Source organism: Gastrolobium bilobum, unplaced genomic scaffold, assembly GCF_033153095.1.
Source record: "Gastrolobium bilobum isolate Gb01-03AN ecotype WA unplaced genomic scaffold, APGP_CSIRO_Gbil_v1 utg8959, whole genome shotgun sequence".
Lineage (NCBI taxonomy): Eukaryota > Viridiplantae > Streptophyta > Magnoliopsida > Fabales > Fabaceae > Gastrolobium > Gastrolobium bilobum.
In genome coordinates, this window is record NW_026899316.1 from 405467 (window position 1) to 425192 (window position 19726).

At 33.1% G+C, this 19726-nt stretch overlaps 3 protein-coding genes across 3 annotated transcripts; all 3 read right to left on the bottom strand.

The window, feature by feature from the left end:
• Positions 1-277: 277 nt before the first annotated feature.
• LOC133289516 (protein FAR1-RELATED SEQUENCE 5-like) lies at positions 278-3038 on the bottom strand. Its single transcript, XM_061487490.1, has 3 exons — positions 2898-3038; positions 1670-2195; positions 278-1589 (listed from the first exon to the last, which is right to left on the bottom strand). The coding sequence occupies exons 2-3, from the start codon at positions 2180-2182 to the stop codon at positions 351-353; spliced, it is 1752 nt and encodes a 583-aa protein (XP_061343474.1). The 5' UTR covers positions 2183-2195; positions 2898-3038; the 3' UTR covers positions 278-350.
• A 2502-nt stretch (positions 3039-5540) lies between these two features.
• Positions 5541-12735, bottom strand: LOC133289484 (protein PHOSPHATE STARVATION RESPONSE 1-like). The gene is made up of 9 exons (XM_061487432.1): positions 12590-12735; positions 11029-11126; positions 10282-10933; positions 9971-10172; positions 9812-9888; positions 9695-9734; positions 8353-8410; positions 7664-7733; positions 5541-6276 (listed from the first exon to the last, which is right to left on the bottom strand). Exons 3-9 carry the CDS (start codon positions 10924-10926, stop codon positions 5914-5916), a joined length of 1455 nt encoding a protein of 484 aa, XP_061343416.1. The 5' UTR covers positions 10927-10933; positions 11029-11126; positions 12590-12735; the 3' UTR covers positions 5541-5913.
• A 3026-nt stretch (positions 12736-15761) lies between these two features.
• On the bottom strand, positions 15762-18058 carry LOC133289513 (acid phosphatase 1). The gene is made up of 3 exons (XM_061487488.1): positions 17676-18058; positions 16223-16432; positions 15762-15939 (listed from the first exon to the last, which is right to left on the bottom strand). Exons 1-3 carry the CDS (start codon positions 18056-18058, stop codon positions 15762-15764), a joined length of 771 nt encoding a protein of 256 aa, XP_061343472.1.
• Positions 18059-19726: the final 1668 nt, after the last annotated feature.

The following is a 19726-nucleotide window of genomic DNA, read 5'->3' on the forward strand; positions in this document are numbered from 1 at the left end:
AGAAGCTATTTTTGTATTTTTTGAGGCACATTTTTGTCCTGTAAACCAAGGTTTATCTAATTCGGTTGAAAAGGATGCTGATATAAAAATTTATATTGTACACATTGTTTCATTGTATTGAAAATTGCGTCTTTTTCTCCTTCTTGCAATATTTTTGAAAGTGAATTGACATTATTAAAAAGAAACATGGCCACTAATATAAAAAACTCAATACAAGAATAAACCAAATTACAAAAATAATTATATCAATGATACAATATGTCTTATAGCAACTAAAAGAAATAATAAATTAAATGATAATCATGTAACAAATGTCATGTAACTCAAAGTAAAATAAAAAACAACTAAAGTCAATGTAAATTTTTCTCTCTACATGTACGCTTATTATGTCCTCGTTTCTTGCAATTTCCACAAATATTAGTATTCTTTGATGCTTCTTCAATTCCACTATGAATTCTACGTCCCTGTGAGATATTGTGTGACTCCCTTTTTCGACCTTTCGTTTGTGAAATGTTAGGATCATTCAATCTCATCATAGATGACTCTTCAGCTTGAGAACTCAAGTAATGTGAATCAAAATCCTCAAGACCAATACTCTCATCATGTCTTGGAAATTTTTCTAAAGATTCAGTGAGAGAATCAAGACCATTACAAGTGAATCTAGCTGCTTCATTGGACCTATCTGCAAGCTCAATAAGTTTTGAAACTCTAATGCGTATTTCAAAGCCGCGAAGGAGTCCCTCACCATCAAAATTACAAATGTATTTATTTGTACTAATTATATCATTTCCTTCCTTGCTCCAGCGTCGCAAAATCATATGTTCAGGGATCTGCTCAACATTTTCAACCAAAAAAATAGAAATAATATGCTCACATGGGATTCCCATGAACTCAAAATACTGACAAGAACATCTTGCTTCTTTATTTTCCAACTTCATCTTCACAGTTGCAGAATAATCCTTCTCTTTCCTATTAAAAACTCGATAGGTAACCCACTCACCATCACCTCCAATTTTCTCCTTAGAGAGACGAAAATTATGAGAAAGCACATCACTAAACTTTGTGAAAATTGCACGCGTGTAAACTTTAGCTGCATGCTCTTCCAATGGCATATTCAATGTTAAACGCCTTTCTTTGTGCCTAGATTCAAAGTCTTGTTTTTTGAATGAATCATAACGAGCATCTACTGCTTGATTATATTTTTCTACAAATTCCTTTAAGGTTGTGCCAGATGTAACAAAATCATCAAAGAATGAATTGATGCTTTCACTACGCTGAGTGGTGTTCATACCAGCAAAGAAAATGGATCTGTTAAAGATTGGTATCCAAGACGCTTTAATTGAATAAAGTGACTGCAACCACTCATTCTCATGAAGACCATAGTTATCAAGAATACGTTGCCATTTGTCTTCAAAATCTTGAGTGCTCTTTTTTGTATGGATACAGTTATTGAGATCGCTCTTAAATGTGGCATGCTGCTGATAGACATGAGACAATTTTTCTGGAAACTTTTTTGTGATGTGCCACATACAAAATCGATGCTTGCTGTTTGGGAAAACTTTGGATACTGCATTGGTAATTGACATGTCCTATAAATTCAATGACATATGTAAGAATACAATAATTAATAAATGAAACAATTGAAAATATGTACTTAAAATGATTATACCTGATCAGTAATTATGGCGCCTGGATGTTTCTCATTCATTCCTCGAAGCCATTCCTTAAATAGCCAAATGAAAGTATCTTCTGTTTCGTCTTTCAATAAAGCACATCCGAACAAGATTGACTGTAAATGATTATTTACACCAACAAAAGGTCCAAATGGCATTGAATACTTATTAGTTTTATATGTCGTGTCAAATGTGATGACATCACCAAAAAGCTCATAAGCTTTCCTGGACCTTGCATCAATCCAAAAAAAGCTTTCCATGCGATCTTCATCGTCACATTTAATGGAATAAAAGAAATTTGGATTCAATGATTGTTGTTTAGCACAATAGTTTAACACAGCTTGTGCATCTCCTGCGTTATATATTCTTCTCCTCACACTTTTTAGATGGTTATAACAATCTCGACTGTCAAATGATAACTCATCACCTTTGAAGATGGTAGCCACTTTTCCTGTGGGCAAGCTTGCATCACTAAAGTGTTCAACCAACGATCTTGCAGCATTAGACATTTTTCTGTGTGATCTGAGATAACGAACACTCTTTGGAGTCACAACACCATGAAAGGTAACTACTTATAAGGATGCCCTCATACCCCCACCCCTATCCTTCTCTCATAATTGTCACTTTTGATTTGGTGCCTTTTACATAATAAACTGTAATATAGGAAAACTCATTTTTATTTGACTATCTAAAAACCAGTAAAAGTTCATCCAAATCAAAGCATCTATATTGTATAGAACAAATGTATCAAAGAAGCAACAACATAACAGGATTAATAATTTAATATGCAATAGAATCAGTAAGAAATAAGTATCCGATTTATACAATCCTTTATTTGGTCAAAAGGTTATAAAGTGTAATAGCTATATGTATTCAATATACCCCTAGACCATATTCGATGCATCTTTTATATACTATACTGTATACAATTGGAACCAACCCACAGCAATTCTTGTTAACCATTTGAAATCAATTTTCGATTGTCGTGCCAAGTCTTTAATTGAATATGAACAAAGAAAGCAAAAAAGGAAAGATCTGCATAAGCACCTAATAACGATAAATGAAAATTTTCAGCACTCATTAACCCTGCGGCGGCGGAAATTAAAGTTTATGTGAAGAACTGGAAATTAAACTGGATCTGTATAAGCACCTAAATTTTCAGCACACACAAGAACTGGAAATTAAAGTTTCGCATTTACAAAACAGAGCGTATGTCTCTTATACCTTATTTTAAGGCGGTGGATTAGGGGGGAGGCGCGACGGCGGCGGTGGAGTGAGGCGGCGCGACGGCGGCGGTGGAGGGGCGTCCGCGCGACGGCGGCTATAGGCGGCGGCGACGGTGGAGAGTATGACCGGTAAGAGAGAGAGTATGACCGGTAAGAAAAGGGGAGAGAGAAGGGAAAGTGAGGGAGTATATAAGGATTAAATCAGGATCGTTGGATAAAAAAATTGATTTAACGGTGAGATTAACTGGTAGTCACATGATTGTAACATGACTTGGTTGTCACAATATCTTATCCCTATATATATATATATATATGAAGTAGGATCATTTGATACCAGTGTCAAATTTGAATTTTGACACCTTACCTGAGAGTCTTTAGATAAAAAAAAATCAATGATATCACATGCTTAGAAATCAGAGCCGTTGATTTTTCTTGATCTAATGGCTCTTAGATGAGGTGTCAAATTTGAAATTTGACACCGGTGTCAAAGGATCCAACCTCTATATATATATAAGGCTTATCATTTCTCAAGCTGCTTGAGATAATGTTATCTCCGGCTACTAAATCATAACCATACAAAGATAGATGAACGGTGATAAAGAAAGAGAGAAAAAGGGAATCATAACCATTCAAAAGTAAATTAATTAATATAAGAAAATAAATAAACAAAACGACGTAGTTTTGGGGTGGCCAGAGATAACATTATCTCAAGCAGCTTGAGAAATGTTTTTCCCATATATATATATATATGGGGAGGGTTATACTTACCACCAAGTAAATTTACCACCCTTACAACCAATCTCCTGACCGTTAGATTAGAATTGAATCTAACGGCCCATAATTATCCCTTATAATTCTAATTTTTTTCTCTCATCCCTCCCTAGGTTTGGAAACTGCGCCTCTCCAAAATTCATCTCTTCATTGTTACAGTTTCTATCAAAATTCAAGGTTTGTCCCAGTTTGTTTCATGAATCCGTTTCTGATGATGGTGGGAGGATATTATGAAATCGCTTTTTTATTATTTGCCATCGATCATCTTCCCATGATTATGGTTGAATTGTTTATAATAAAAAAGTTGCGAATCAGATTTTTTAAGGAATTCACAACTTTTTATTAAGGAGCAATTCCCATCGCTTTTTAAGGAATCAGATTACAATGAATTCCCATTAAAGAATGATTTTTTAATAACGAATAAATTGGTATAAAATAATGGAAGAATTCCCATTCAGCGTATACATAGCAATTCGTAGCATGCATCCATGGCTGTATACGGTGTTTCAAATTCAAACAGAATAAACCACAAAGCATCATAAAGATTGTGACCGATTTAGTTTACAATCGAAATCAATCGGAGGAAAAACATGAAATGAAAAAATGAGGATGATAAAGAGAGGATGAGAGAGTTGATTCCCAGATCTAGAGAGAAAGGTGTGCAGATCTCAAACCTAGAGAGAGACAGAGAGAGAATGGAAGAAAAAAAAAATTAAGATTATAAGGGATAATTATGGACTGTTAGATTCAATTCTAATCTAACGGTCGGGAGATTGGTTGTAAGGGTGGTAAACTTACCTGGTGTAAGTATAACCGTCCCCTATATATATATATGGGAAATGTTATATTTATACATTTTTTTGTTTACAAAATCCTATAAACTACATATATACTTCCGAAAGTACACTAGGTTATACTACGTACTTCCGGGAGTACATAGTGTAATTTGTTAAAATTTATAAACGGATCATTCCCTATATATATATATATATGGACAGAATCTTTTGACACCGGTGTCAAATTTTGAAATTTGACACAAAATCTCAACCGTTGATTTTCGCCAATCAACGGTTATCATTTATTGGAATTAATAATTAATTAATAAGTGTAATTTCCAATAAATGATAATCGTTGATTGACGGAAATTAACGGTTGGGATTTGGTGTCAAATTTCAAAATTTGACACCGATGTCAAAGGATCCTATCCCACACACACATATATATATATATATATATATATATATATATATATATATATATATATCTTTTCTAACCTAAAAACAGTATCGTTTTTAGATCAAATGATTTAAATTTAAAACATTTAGGAGATTAAAAAGAGTTTGATTTCTGCTCAGACTTTTCATCTCTACCCGACGCCAGGGATCCTGCTAGGAAGCTCTTCGATCACAAATTTACTATTAACTTTTAATTTATAAAATTATATCTTAATTTTGTATATGTAACTAACAAATAATTATATTCATATTCCAATTTTATATTGAAATTATTTTAATAATTAAAAATTGCACACAGTTAAATAAGAATAAAAAATTTACTATATTTATAATTAAATAATATTAATAACATTATACAACTCTCAATTCTCTCTTTCAGCTAAAAAAACTCAATTCTCTCTTCTTGAATGGGTTATGATTTAAATTGGACGATTATGCATTGCATTTCTGTATTGTACATTTCACTTCCATAAAAGCATCAGGAAGCAGATCAATTTGTGATAGTTTATTTGTCTGTACTACTTTTTTAATTTGATAAAATGGTTGAAATAATAGGGAACAAGAACGAAATTACGAACTAGAATTGTACCATTTTTTATTTTATTTTTTAATTTCAGTACAGTTAAAACAAACAGTTCATATTAGAGATGTGATACATACCAACATAGAAATTTGGATAGTATGATCTTGGCAAGATAATGTCCTAATTCCTCACCTATGATATGAGATGTAACCGTTATTTGTAGTTACTGTACACTATAATCTCATCCTAAGCAGGATACCAAATAAGATGTTGAAGAACTTCATGATCAAAACTTTGACTCTTATCATTTGTAACTAAACAAAAGGTACACATACAAGTCCTCATTGAACAAAACAGCACAGGAGGAAACTCGTAAGTTATGGAGCTCTAGACATCAATCAACCAAGTCTTCTCTACTAAAATAAAATCTTAAATGAATCAGTATTGTCTTGTCAGTTCAATCCTGATTCAGAAGATCATATGGCTTACTCATCTGTCCTTGGACGCTTTGAGGCATGAGCACTATCTTCACTAGCATGTTCCTTAGGATTCTCGGAAGTTTGACTTTCCGGAGCATCCGGCTTCCCACCCACTTCCGACGAGCTTTCGTCAACTGTGGCGCTGCCATTAGCTTGATCAGGCTCAGACCTGCAATGGTCCACTTTGGAGGCTTCCAATTCAGTTTTGGTAGGAGAATCTTTCATGGCATCAGAAGACACTCCAGATGGACTCTCAATGGCAGATGACGATGCCTTAAATGTTTCAATGCCAGGTTTGCATTGTTTCTCAAACATCATCTGGAGGTACCTTCCTTGTTCTTCTATTCGCAACTGTAGATTTCTTTGAATCTAACACAGAAAAAAGAAAGGGGAGAACTGTATCAGACCATGGAAAAGGGCACAACAACCATAAGAGAAAAAAGTGCAATGCCTTGGACAATTCATGTATGTGATATAACAGAAGCATCATACCCCTAAAGTCTACAGGCATAACCTACACGCAAAATAATATTACAGAAATTAGTTCCATGCTCCATAGAAGAAACTAAAGTTCTCGTAAATGTGGCCAAAGATACCCGTAGTCCACATGCTAAATATAGTAATCATCTTCTTTTGTTCCTCTTAAAATCAAAAGTGAAAAAAAGAACACAAGGTTCAAGAGAAAGTGTGCAAGTTTTAGTGGGGCAAATTCTATCTCTTCTTCAACAAGTCAAAGATATGGGCATTACCTATAAATGAATATGCCTTGTGTACGGTTAGTATCTAATTTCTAATCCATAGCAAAGAGAAACAAACAAATTTCAATGGGTAAGAGCATAAAGAGAATTAACATCACCTCTTTTTGCTGTGGGGTAGCTTGGCAACTATAGTGTAAGCCGTTTGGGCTGTTCAGAGATTATTGGATATGTCCGCCTGATTTTGCAGGTTATAAAGGTTTGGAGAGTAGAAAGGACAAAAAAATGCTTTGGCAGTGTCCTCTTTTTGATGGAGTCCAATATATTTGGTTAGAGTGTAATTCCAGAAATTTTAGCAATACTTATCTTCCTCCACAACTTTTATGGGACAGGCTTGTTTTCTTAGCCTCTTTGCAGATTTCCCGTCATGGGTTTTTTAAGGGTGTTTCTAAGTCATACTAGCAAAGGGGCTGGGCTGCTCTTAGGAGCTAATTTTTTCCCCCCCTTTCTCTTCGCAACTGTTTGCTTTGCAGCTTTTGGAGGATTCATGATCCTCCTGTTTTCTACTCTTTCATTTCTTAAGAATTCTTCATTACTTAAAAGGTACCACAAGTATCTAAAATGATATGTGAAACTAATCTAATGACTATTGAGATATTCACATTTTTTAAATGCATATTAAACTGATAATTATCTATTGAAAAATACAACTTTGCCACTTAGACACACTCTAATTAGCAATTTTGCACTTAAAAATAGGCATTAAAAGTACAGAAAATTAGAGGAATAGCAAGCAATATTAACTTCTTTCTTTATAGGCAAGTTACTCCTTCAATTCCTTTCACCAAGCTCACAAACATCAGTTGAAGTTCATAATACTAGCAAGCACTAAAAGAGGTTTATTCTCAGTGATTCCATAAGATATAATTGATGAACTTCTATAATCATGGCAATTGCAACAGAAATGGAGCTTGCAAACAAGCCTTTGAATCACATTTTTAGTCTTTTAACAATTCAATAAACATATCAGAAGGAAATTCCCGAAAGAACAAAGTGCATACCTCAAGCTGCTCATGCAACCGCTTCTGAACCTCCATCTGCAATCGCAGAGCTTCAGTGATCTCAATACCACTGTCAACAATGCAATGGTAAAGTCAGCACAACAATTATTATTTGTGTTTGTGCATATCTGTGAATGAAATATCACCAAAAACTTTACATAGAGACATTAAATATTAATCCTCTTGTAGCCTTAACCCTGGATCCCTGACCTTGAAGCTTCCCCTAATTTTCTGTTTATCTGTTCTCTTCTCAGGTTAAGTGATAAGATATGGGTAATTACTGCCAGCAGAAGAAATAAACTTACAGGGCAAAAACTCAATGAAAGTAACATGCCAGTGCTGTGAATGTTATTGTCAATCTCTAGAATACAATTACTAGCCAGCATAATTGGACATGTAATTCTTCCCTCCAAACAAAACAAATGACTAACATCAATAATAGATGGAAAACTTATGCTTAAGTTTCAAAAGCCATATTCTCTTTGTACCTTTAGGTTGATTTAGACATTGACGGTAAAAGCTTAGGGGCAACATATAAAATATTTAAAATCTGTGGAGAATGTTTGTATTAGCAATGTCAGGTTAGGGAACAAAAAGTTGTCTAACAATTTGATGTATCAATTGTCATAGAAGTACAGCAATACTACATAACAGAAGTTACTTAAAATCACAGCAGATAGTTTACTTACGTTTTCAAATCTAGAGATGATATGTCTTCAATGGGACATAGTTTTTTCTCTGTAGCTCCTGCCAACAGTAGTCAACAAATTGTACATTATATGACTAAACAGAGAAGGAGCATTGCTCTAGATTTCAAGGAAGAGACTTATAACACACTACTTCCAGACATCAAATGCAGCACCAGGGCAATAAGAGACTTCATAGTGTTAGGTCTCATAATCTCTCAAATATACATATCTTAACCTAAATTTAAAATAAATTTAAGCTACTACATACTTAAGTAGTTATCTGAAAATCCAAAACTCTTCGATTATCTTTGGTTTTAATATAAAAATATAATAAAGAAGTGGACTTATACACATGCTAGTGCATAACAAGATACTTGTATGTATCTACATATAATATATGGCACCTGTGGCCAATTTTTCACTAAATTGCCAAATCCCCTTGTCTTAATTGACTGAATTCAATCGTTGTATCTGTACAGCCACACATGCGCAACATAGCTTCTATAACAAGTTACATTTGATAATTTTATAACTAATTTATGCAAATTATAGGAAAATAATCCATGGGAACTTGCATCTTTAAACAGTTTCCACATATAGCAGCACAAAGGGAGGAAAAGGAAGGAAAAAAAAGTCCAATCACATGAACAAAAGTAGAAGCAGAAAGCATATAATCAAAATTTTGAGAGAGATATAAAAGCTATTAATCTGCCTTCACCTAATAGTTTAAGCTTCTGGGAGAGTTAGTAGCATGACATGATATTAGAGTCTCTATGATCAAATAGTCTAGAGTTCGATCCTCACCGCCTACATTCTCTAATAGTCTTCTAATAAATATGGCGGAATTTCTCAGCACAAGATTAGTGGGCTTGTGCATTTTCCACCCTTCAAGCCCAAAGGACTCGAGTGAGGAGACATGTTAGAGATATGATATAAAAACTATTAATGTGTCTTCACCTAATAGCTTAAACTTTTGGGAGAGTAGGTTGCATGATAAAATATTACATGCGAAAGGTTAAAACTACTGACAACAATGTAAGACATTACACACTTGCACCATTCGATAACTTCTTATGTAAGGTGATAATTTATTGTGTTTGAAAAGCATATTTTACACAAATTTCAATTTAACATTAAAGAACAAACTAGTTTCCAATTAAAATGAAATCTGACGAGAATCATCTACTTTGACAAAGCTTTTAATTCTATGGTGAATTTTGCAATAAGTTCATACTTCAAACTTCAAAAAAGTTATTTCATAGCCAATGAGATCCTCATCCTAACCAACATGCAGAGCTTTATACATAACGTATATATATAATACAATGCATATCAAATGTACCTTCAGATGTTTCTGGTCTATATCTAGCTGTCCTGTATTTCTGCATTTCATGGAGCAATATGTTTCATCAAAAGCATGCAAGGAAACAAACCTAGGAAGATAAAAAAGTGCACATACCTGTAAGTGGCTTTTAACATGATATATAGTTAATCCTTCTACTTTCATAAGCTTCAGCACACCCTTTGGAGTAGCTCCTTTAAAAAGAAAACAGGAAAAGATAATGAGGCAGAAGTTTAACAAACTAAGGCCTTATTTTACAAAGAGAGATGAACATACTTTCACTCCCGCCAAGTTGGCTGACAGCCTCCACAAATGCCTCATGTAGCTCAGGTGTCCAACGCATCCGCGGCTTGGCAGGTGCAGAATTTGCTGAGGAAGATGGGGCAACAACAAGACGATTTTCTCCAGATGAAGCAGGAAGTTGTTGATGGCTTTGGGATTGATGTCCTGCTGAAAATTGTGAAGATGATTTTGAAACCTGGTACAACACCAAAACAACAAAATAAGTTCCCAAAATGTTCCTTCAATAAATTACTAATTAGTTTACTCTGCAAGCTAATATTGATTTTAGTAATGAAAAAATTAACCTTTGGTTCAAGATCTTGAATGTTGTCAGCAAGAAGATCATTCCAACTAGAAGTCAAATTTTCATCATCACTAATTAGCTGGTCAGCCCACTCCTGCCAATCATTTCGCTTAGAATACTCCTCAGATGCCATAATATTGCAGGAACTGCTCTCTACTTGACTACTATCAATGGAGGTATTCGCAGGGAAATCAAGAAAGCTAGGCAGGGAATCTGCATGCCAGGAAGCATTGTTTCCTTTGGAATAATGGGTTGATGTTGTAGAAGGCATCGGTCCATTACTTGAAGAATAAGATGATGACAATAAAGCCATGTTACTCATTGACTGTGAAACAAAATTAGCATTTCTAGAGTGTTTTTCATGAGGTGAAAGGGATGAGTGATGAAGATCATTTGAATATCCAGGGGAGGATGAAAACAAATGCCCAACTGCTCCGCTGGAACTTAAATGACTTGAATGAGTAAAAGGTCTTATTTTAAGCTCTTTTTCCACAAAAGCCGGCTGTGAATCAGATAATATGGGGTATTTCTCTTCTAGAGGCGTTGGAAGGACAGGCATCGATGAAGTAAGTGCTCCAGACATCCCCATGTTACTGATTTGCTTTGCACTTGATCTTTCAATGGAGAAAGCAGAGCGTGCTTCCATTATTTTCCTAAATAATTAATTGAAAAAAAATAAAAGTATCAGTTATCCAGTCAACTAATAAAAGCTTAGACTTTACATTTTCCCTCAGATGGCAATGCTCACCAGCAGAATACTACACAGGTTGCTTTTTGTTCTAGATTCCCAAACCAGACAAGTTGTCATCAATCTTCACACATCAACATCAACATCAATCTTCACACCTATGAAAGAGAAAATATTCTTTGGTCTTTAGCATCAAAAGTTAACCAACAGAAAGCAATTTGCTTGTGAGAATATTGCTTCCGAAGATTATAAAACCCCACCATGAAAGTAAGACTAAAATAAAGAGAACGGCCAAGCTTGATCTCAAGTATAACTTATAGAAGGAACATATTAACGTCATAAAAACCTTCATAGCTTTCGTCACAGTTTCGGTCCAGAGATATATGTTATGACCCCTTCATCTCTCATCAAGTAGTAAGCATAATCAGAGATACAAAAATATCACAATGTTTACAGTTATGCAGTTTAAGCGTGCACCATTCAAAAAAAAAAAAAAAGTTACATTGAGCTGATGAGTTATACAATAAAACAGTATATGCAATCAGATAACCACAATTCTATCTTGAAAAATATAAAACCAATGAGCCATGGAGAGGTATGCATAAAGACACACTTCCAATTAGATTCACAAATGAATTTTCTTCCAAAACCATCCATATGTACATCTAAGAAAAGAAAATTGTAGTTACTGTGTCTGGCAGGACACATTGCAGCACCCATGGATTGGTAAACTTTTAATATACATTTTACTGGGAGATTAAACTGTTTAAACTACAGACTGCAGAGTATGGATTGGTACACACACTTATATTTGACACCGTAAGCTGCAACACTTTGATACATGACACAATAAAAACCAGACATATGTGGAATATTACAGTAATCAACTACAAAGAAAAAAATGAATCCTTGATGATCCTTAAAAAAAAAGACTTTCTCTTCACATTAGAAAAAAACTTCATCACTCTCATCATGCAATATGAATCAAAGTCTGACAATTACACATCCCATCAAAGGGAACATATAAGAATATCATGGTTCACAATCAATTTCACCATTGATATTTCTCAATACAGGTTTAGTTTACAAACAAATCATACAGATATTATTCATAACAGAGATACAATGAGTAACAACATAAGTGCTTTCAGTACTCATGCCCATTTTCAGTTTCTGCCCTATTGTTTTCATACAATTAAAGCACCTCAAAATGCAATAATTATTCAGCCGCCACTACCAGGCTCCGATTCCCAACAACATACACAACACAATCTTTCAGAAAATTAAAATAAAAAATAAAAACCCATTAGAAAGCAATTCATACTCCACGATCAAACCTTCACATGCATGCAAACCCATAAATTATTTATTGAATTTACATCAAACAGCGAAAAAAAATTATTTTTTTTTGTGAATTAGCAACAAACTTCCTACCAACGATAACAAAGGAAGCATCAACGAAAAAAGGAGGGAAGAGGAGTGACCCAAAAGCGAATTGGACCAAACAAACAACGAAAAAAGGGAAATTGAAGCAAAGGGTATATTCGCAAATAACAGATAAGAGAGAGCATGAATGAAAATTCAAAAAAAATAAAAAAAATCGGTTGATTCAAATTCTTACCCAAAAGGGGGAAGTTCAGGGAATCTGAAACCAGGAATTCGATTGAGACACAGCTCGGTGATTTTAAAATTCCGTCACCGGCAAAGGCAAAGCCAAATGCGAGGTTGGATGAGTGGAAAATGAACGGTGACGAACGAATGCGCCTTTGCCTTTGCCCCTTTTGGGGAAGAATAGTCACTGCCTATACTACGCGCAAATATAGCGCGTGAAGTTCACTCTATGTTACGTGGACGCTAAATGGATTGGGGCTACGGAGAAACACTGATAGTCTCGAGTTTGGTGTTTCTTTCTATTAAAAAAAAAAATTAAAAAGAAATATAAAAAAAATTCCCTCGAAAAAAGGGAAAACAGTTGTTTTATGTTACAATTATCTTATGATGCATATTTATGAAATTTTGTGTCTATGTTTTTATAAGCAGTACAATTTTGTTTATTTTATGTTACATAATATTTCCAAAAAAAAATTACCGAGACATGCTTTCTGTCTATCAAAGTTTTTCTCGGAGCTACAGTGCCATTCCCGAACAGTGACCAAAATGTTCCTGTTCACTAACTTTTTTACCTAAATGCCACGCGAACAGTGTTATTTCTCAATCTGATACGGGGACAAGTTTGCTACCCGATGTAGCAAACTCGGTTTGCTGACGTGTCACGTTTCTAGTGGACACCAACTTGATTTTAACCAAGTTCGCCTACATGGTAGGCGACCTTCATTTTATTTTTTTTTCTAAAATTTGATATTTGTTATCCATTAAAAGTGTGACACGTCAGCAAACTGAGTTCGCTACACAAGTAACGAACTTGCTCCCGTAACATATTAAGAAATAACATTATTTACGTGACATTTATGTAAAAAATTGGTTAACATTTTGACGAGTGTTCCGCCGTTCCCTCGTCTAAAAAATAATGTTGCTAACGTAAGGACTTGGAAGTCTTGTGATTTGGTGTTACCACACAAAATATCTAACGGTGTGCACGTGAGGTTTGGTTTGCGCCATATGATTAGGAAAATGTTCTTTCATTTATCTAATTTTCAATATTATTTTCCAAAAAATAAAAAATGATAGATTATTTTATCTATCTTTTTTCATATTTATCATTTTTTAATATTATTATATTAGAAGTTTAAGAGAAGAGATAAATAATAAAGGTGAGTTGAGATTCTAATTTAATGATATCAAAAAGTAATAGATAAAATAAACATAAAAAAATAGAATAATATATCGCCTTTTCAAAAGCCAAATATAAATAGGCTTTAGAAACAACACAAAACTACTTTGCTTTTCAGGGAAACCAAAAAGAAAAAATGATTTTTGAAATTGGTTTGCTCTTATATGCTCTATATTTAATTATCTATCACATAAAATTCATGAAAATGGAAGTCTGAGCTTGCTTCTAATTTTTTAGAAGCCTAATTTTATGTAATTTTGCAGACAGGAGAAGTATGATAAAACTCTACTTACTAAAATTCTAACATAACTGCATAATTAAAACTCAAAACCATTAATTAAATTAGAATGATTTTATAGCAGCAGAAGATAATGTGCTTATTAGTTTTTTTCCTTTTCAGTACGTTGAAGAATGATGAAGTGTCAATAAATAACGACTCGAATCGGACCAACGAATAACTAACATAAAAAATATGGAAGAAAAATTTCTTATGTTGTTGGAGATGAGTTATCTTATAATAGTGAAATAAAATTATAAAAGGGACTCACAAATAATTGAAGAAAAAAAAAGAATAGAGATGGAATTCACCTTTGTTATATGTGTATATGAAAATGGATTATCTCATGTTGAATGAGATAAATATAACCCAAAAAATATATATATCAATAGTTGAAAATATATATAACTACATTTGCATGCTATTAAAACAATTATTATGGCAGTAAAGGATGAAAAACTGGCATTGAGTTCTATGTCATCATTATTAAGACCGTGTCCCACCTTCCATTATGTTTTTTGTTTCCTTGTTAATTATGTTTGGAGTTTGTACGATGAGAGAGACAGAGAGTGTGACTACTTTGTGCATTAGCCAAAAAAATTGCATTTTCAAGGATTAAATGTAAGACCTTATTTAAAAAGAATTAAATATGTATAATTTGAACCAATCTCTTTTGATTTATCAAAATAGTTTTAAAATAAGTATTTTATCAATTTGGGATTTTTTGTTTTTTTGTTTTTTGTGAATAATTTGGGATTATTTCGATCACATGAAACTTATTTAGAAGATGCAAGCATCTTTATCTTTAACTATTTTTTTTTTGGTACATTAACTATTTGGGCTTTATAAAAATTATGTTGTAAGAAAAGTGATGGTTTATAGAGATTTGTTTTGCGTGCCGTAATTTTTTTATTTTTTGCTCTAAAAAGATGCAACCCCTACAAAATGTTGTGTGTAGAAAACTTTTTCTTGTCATGTTAAATGATAAATGCAAATCTCTAACTATTTATGTATATCTTCTCATCTCTCATCAATTTCCCGTTACCAAATACTTCTCTATCGCTTTTCATTAATGATAGGTTATTCTACTTATCATTTTTTTTTTGTCTACCTTTATCTACCACCATCCACACCGTTAGATCAAAATCTTAACTAACATTTATCTTTCTCTCTCTTCTTGAGATTGTGATTTAACGGTATTGGAGAGTAGTAGACAAAAAAAAGATAGGTAAAATAACCTATCTCTTTCATTAATTAATATTAATCTGATGAAAATGGAAAGAATTTCCACATTTTAGTAGAGTACTGTTGATGTTTTTACAATCCAATGAAACTTCTTGTTATTATTTTACAATATTAAATACTTTGTTGAAAAACATGCCAGCAACCATGTGATTCTTGAAAGCTGCTTTCTTAAACACTAACCTATATTTTACAGCGCATCAATTCTGATTAGAAAAAAAGAAGAAAATAGATGTGTTATGTTTCTTTGTGGTAGCAAAGAAATAAAGCAATCTATTTGGTCAAGATACTTTTAAAATAACCTTTTCCTTTCACCAACATAAAAGCTCGTTAATAATATATAATATAATAAAATAACAAAAGTTCCAAATTCATCAACCTTTGACATAGATGAAGGGTTAGCACCCCCATCAAAAAAGAGACAATAGCTTATGCTCATGCTAATAAATTATGTTCATAGAAAATAAGTAAACAATAAGAAATTTATGCTATGTAGTACATGGAATTCGGTAGTTTGAATGTTCTCTTTGCAATTGGAAGCCCCTCAAAACTGCTCCATTGATCTCCAATAATGCCCCATATGCGGTAACCATCATCAACCAATTGTTGCCTCATCTTGGAATGGTATTTTCTCACTTCTAACTGTTCATCGTCAAGACCCCTGCCAACATAGTTCATAGAGTGTTCCTTTAATACAAAAACACTTGCTATCATATAATAAAGGTGATTTATAAGTGTGGGATGACGACTAATTAAATAACTAATTATTGGGTGAACATATTCATTGATGTCACATGAGTCTTTGAGAATAGAGAAAATAGTCTTTGGAGAGTTGTCTTTTATAATGGGTCCAATAGTGTTTGAACTGGATTAGTCGAGTAATCAATGAACCAATGGATATAAAATATAAAAAAAATTAAAAAACTTTACCATAAATTAATTACCTCAATGTAAGACCAGTCCATCCATGGTATCCAACCTTCACAAGGTTGTCTACAGTGGGAGATCTAAGAGTCTCCTTTCTTGAAGAAATTAGAAAAATATTGAACCCTCTGTTCTTGATTTCATGGTAAAGCTCCAGTGTGTGATCTAGAGCCGGTGCCTTGCTTTGCTTCATCCATGCTTCTAAAGAGGTTGCATTCAGCTTTTCTCCCCTAGTGTTTGTATCCCAATAGTGTATTTTAATATTAATAAGACTATAAATTTAACACTCATGTATTTCAAAATTATATCCTAATACTAACAAGATTCAATACAGAGCTCAAAACAATAAATAAAATAAGCGCAAACATTTTCTTATGTTGTATAAGAATTCAATTCTCATTTTGTGATCCTTCGATTTTCATGCAAAACTTTTCTTTTCTTTTTCTCTTTTTAATAAATGTGGAGCCCACTATTAGTTGAGTCACAACATAAGAATTCAATTCTCGTGCAACATGAGAAAATCAAACTCCATAAAATAAATTCAATAGTCTTTTAACATATTTTCTTGTTGTTTGATGGTGGTACTTTGGAGTAGACACAATCATAAATGATGCATATAATTACAATATATTAGGACTAAAATAAGAGATTAATATTTCTCTTGCTATTTTATCTCCTACAAACACATAAAAGTGTATGGAACCCATATTGCTCTATGTGAAGAAAATAAAGAAAAAAGGAAAACATAAGTCTTGTAATTCACAGGTCCTATAATTTCTTCGGTATTCAAATGCAACACTCTTCTATGTTTGAAGGAACTACTCTTTCTATTACTTTTGCCACAATATTCTTTTTCTTGCCTTTTCACATTACAGATACATGACACTATATATAACAATAACTAAATGACACAACACATAATGACTACTTCTTAGAAACTTTAAACTCATTAATGTCCACTAACACAAACCTAAAGACATGACTCTTCACCAGAAAACTCTTCACATTTCTATTTTCTATTTTCTATTTTTATCTCATTAAAATTTAACCCAACAAGTCCCGCATAATGTTATGTATGTGTAGGAGATAAAATTATCTCCTACGACATAAGAAACATTGATCCCTAAAAACAATGATTCTTAGATCTTAACCATTGATGAGAAGAACCAGTTTTGCACCACTTGGATCCTAGTTGCAGCAACTTGACGTACTTGACATCATAAGTAACAGACCTGAACAGATAGAAATAGGCTAAATATCTTTCCAACTAGTAAACAACAAAATATGTTTTTTCAGAGATGAATTCGATATCTTGAGTGCATTATTGTGGACACATAGGCATAGTCATCATCGGTACAATAAATTAGTTGATGTCCCAACTGCTTCCACAACTATAGATTATAGAGTAACACCAAAGACTAATTAGATGTGCACTATAATAATAAAATAAAAACCTTACCATAAGGCACTTACCCAAAACTATGCTTCTTAAAATAAGGAATTGTGGACAAAAGGGTCTCGTCAATATCAAAAATCCAGGAATCTTTGCCATCACCTTTCAAAGTGCAGCATCCACTCAAATAGAGTCTTACCTCCTCCACTGCTCTCTCAGAATCAGCCTTGTACTGAGATGAAGTCATGTATTTCTTCACATGCTCCCCACATTCTTGAGGCACAACACTGAACCCCCTAATGTTGTTTAGTTCAACATTGATCCTCCAACTCTCACAATAGTTCCTCAAGTTGGCTCCAACTACTCCTTTTCCCCATCTTTGGTTCAATATGTTCCATTCCCCACTCACAAAGTCAGTGAAAAGGTTTAAAATGATTAGTGAGAATGCCAGAAACTTGGCCATTTGCAGAAAAGAGAGGTGACAGAGAGGGAAACAGATGCAAGAACTCTATGAAAATGGAGACTTGGTGAAGAAAAAGATATAGGCGTGAAATGCAGTGTGGGACATAATGTGATGACCTTCCTATTGAAAATCACATGGTGCTATATGGAAAATTATTCCTCTACTTTACAATATATCTAGGTGATATTCTTGTCCCACTAATTAATACACACTGGATTTTTTTAGTAGATATTCGATCAAAAATTAAAATGGTGTAAAATTTACACACACACACAAAAATGTAAGAAAATATCCATGATTCTGGTATAATATAATGAGAAAGTCTAAATACTCACCTTTTTTTAAGGATACGTGATTAACATCAGAAAATGTGTTCACTAAAGTGTTTTATGCATATAAATTTAGAGCCAAATGTAATATACTACACAAAATGTATAAAATAAGCACAAAAAATGTGGATAACATTATGCTTAATATATTATATTGGATGGCTTTGTAATTCAACGTTTGGGTTCATAAGTACTATGTAGTTTAGCAAAAGGATATTGTTGACAGCTCAGAGATTGTCCCCCATTTGTGAATACGTATTATTAGTTAGTTGCAATGAGCTATAATTACGAAGCATTAACTCCATTAAATGGCATGCATGTGACTCTTATTACTTATTTCCACTTTCTTGGCTGTGATAGTATAGAGGATTCAATTTAAAGGCTCTTGTTTGAAGATGAAGTCAATATTTCTTGTATGTTAGATGTGCTCTATTTTTCTGTATGGTTCTAATTTTATCCAAGGACAAAAAAAAAACTCTTACATTCGATTTCTGTTAGTAAACTTTTAATAGTTGTTTTTCATTAGCAGAAAACCTATACATTGTAATTCCTTAATTAGGCATGTAAGTTGTAACATTTAACCTTGACATTGTTATTGCACTTTTTTTATTTATAAGAATAAATAAGTTTAGTATTGATTAAGAAAGTTTCCAATTGTTGTTGGTAGGTTGAAAAACTTCTTTCGGCTAATGTTCACTCCTAACTTAGGTCCATCATCAGTGCCATAGATCACGGGCTCCTTATTTGTTTGATGCTTATACATACATATTTTAACATATTAATTCTTAACTCTTTTAGTTTCTGAATATATTATTGCCATGGACAATTTACGAATCCAGATTCTGTTTGAAAAGATGTTTAGGTGATATTAGTCATCAAATATCCATGGTTAATGCTTTAACCTTTGGATTCCAAGACACATACATGGATTTTAACAATTGATTAATTGCTAATCAAGTTGCTTGACAGAAGGACTGATAGTATTGACAGTGGGGACCCCAAAAAAGAAACAAAGCTAAATAATATATAATCTAGCTATGTGAGCCATTTTGCCAACTTTTTTACCTTTATTTTTATTTTGTTGACAAAGGAATGAGGTAATGATATTGGATAATCCTTTCTTTTTTCAACATGATTGCCTAAAAAGAAGATATTGAAAGAATGAAAAACGAAATGCAACAAAAAAAGGAAGCATATGAAAGAGGATAAGAGGACAGCTCATCCAAGATACATGCCACTGCAAAATGAATTTAGGAGTCAGGACACATCCCAAAAAGAAGAAAACGATATAAATTTTCGTAAGCCACTGAAAATAGTTATTTAATCACAATGCCAGAAA

Excerpts from the sequence above, each read along its gene's own strand:
- LOC133289516 (XM_061487490.1), bottom strand. The coding sequence starts at position 2,182 with ATGTCTAATGCTGCAAGATCGTTGGTTGAACACTTTAGTGATGCAAGC. Across the intron at positions 1,590-1,669 it reads GCGCCATAATTACTGATCAG|GACATGTCAATTACCAATGC; the intron begins GTATAATCATTT and ends TTGAATTTATAG.
- LOC133289484 (XM_061487432.1), bottom strand. The coding sequence starts at position 10,926 with ATGGAAGCACGCTCTGCTTTCTCCATTGAAAGATCAAGTGCAAAGCAA. Across the intron at positions 8,411-9,694 it reads TAGACCAGAAACATCTGAAG|GAGCTACAGAGAAAAAACTA; the intron begins GTACATTTGATA and ends TACTGTTGGCAG. Across the intron at positions 7,734-8,352 it reads TCATCTCTAGATTTGAAAAC|TGGTATTGAGATCACTGAAG; the intron begins GTAAGTAAACTA and ends CATTGTTGACAG.
- LOC133289513 (XM_061487488.1), bottom strand. The coding sequence starts at position 18,058 with ATGGCCAAGTTTCTGGCATTCTCACTAATCATTTTAAACCTTTTCACT. Across the intron at positions 16,433-17,675 it reads TTTAAGAAGCATAGTTTTGG|GGGAGAAAAGCTGAATGCAA; the intron begins GTAAGTGCCTTA and ends TACAAACACTAG. Across the intron at positions 15,940-16,222 it reads TGGACTGGTCTTACATTGAG|GGGTCTTGACGATGAACAGT; the intron begins GTAATTAATTTA and ends CTATGTTGGCAG.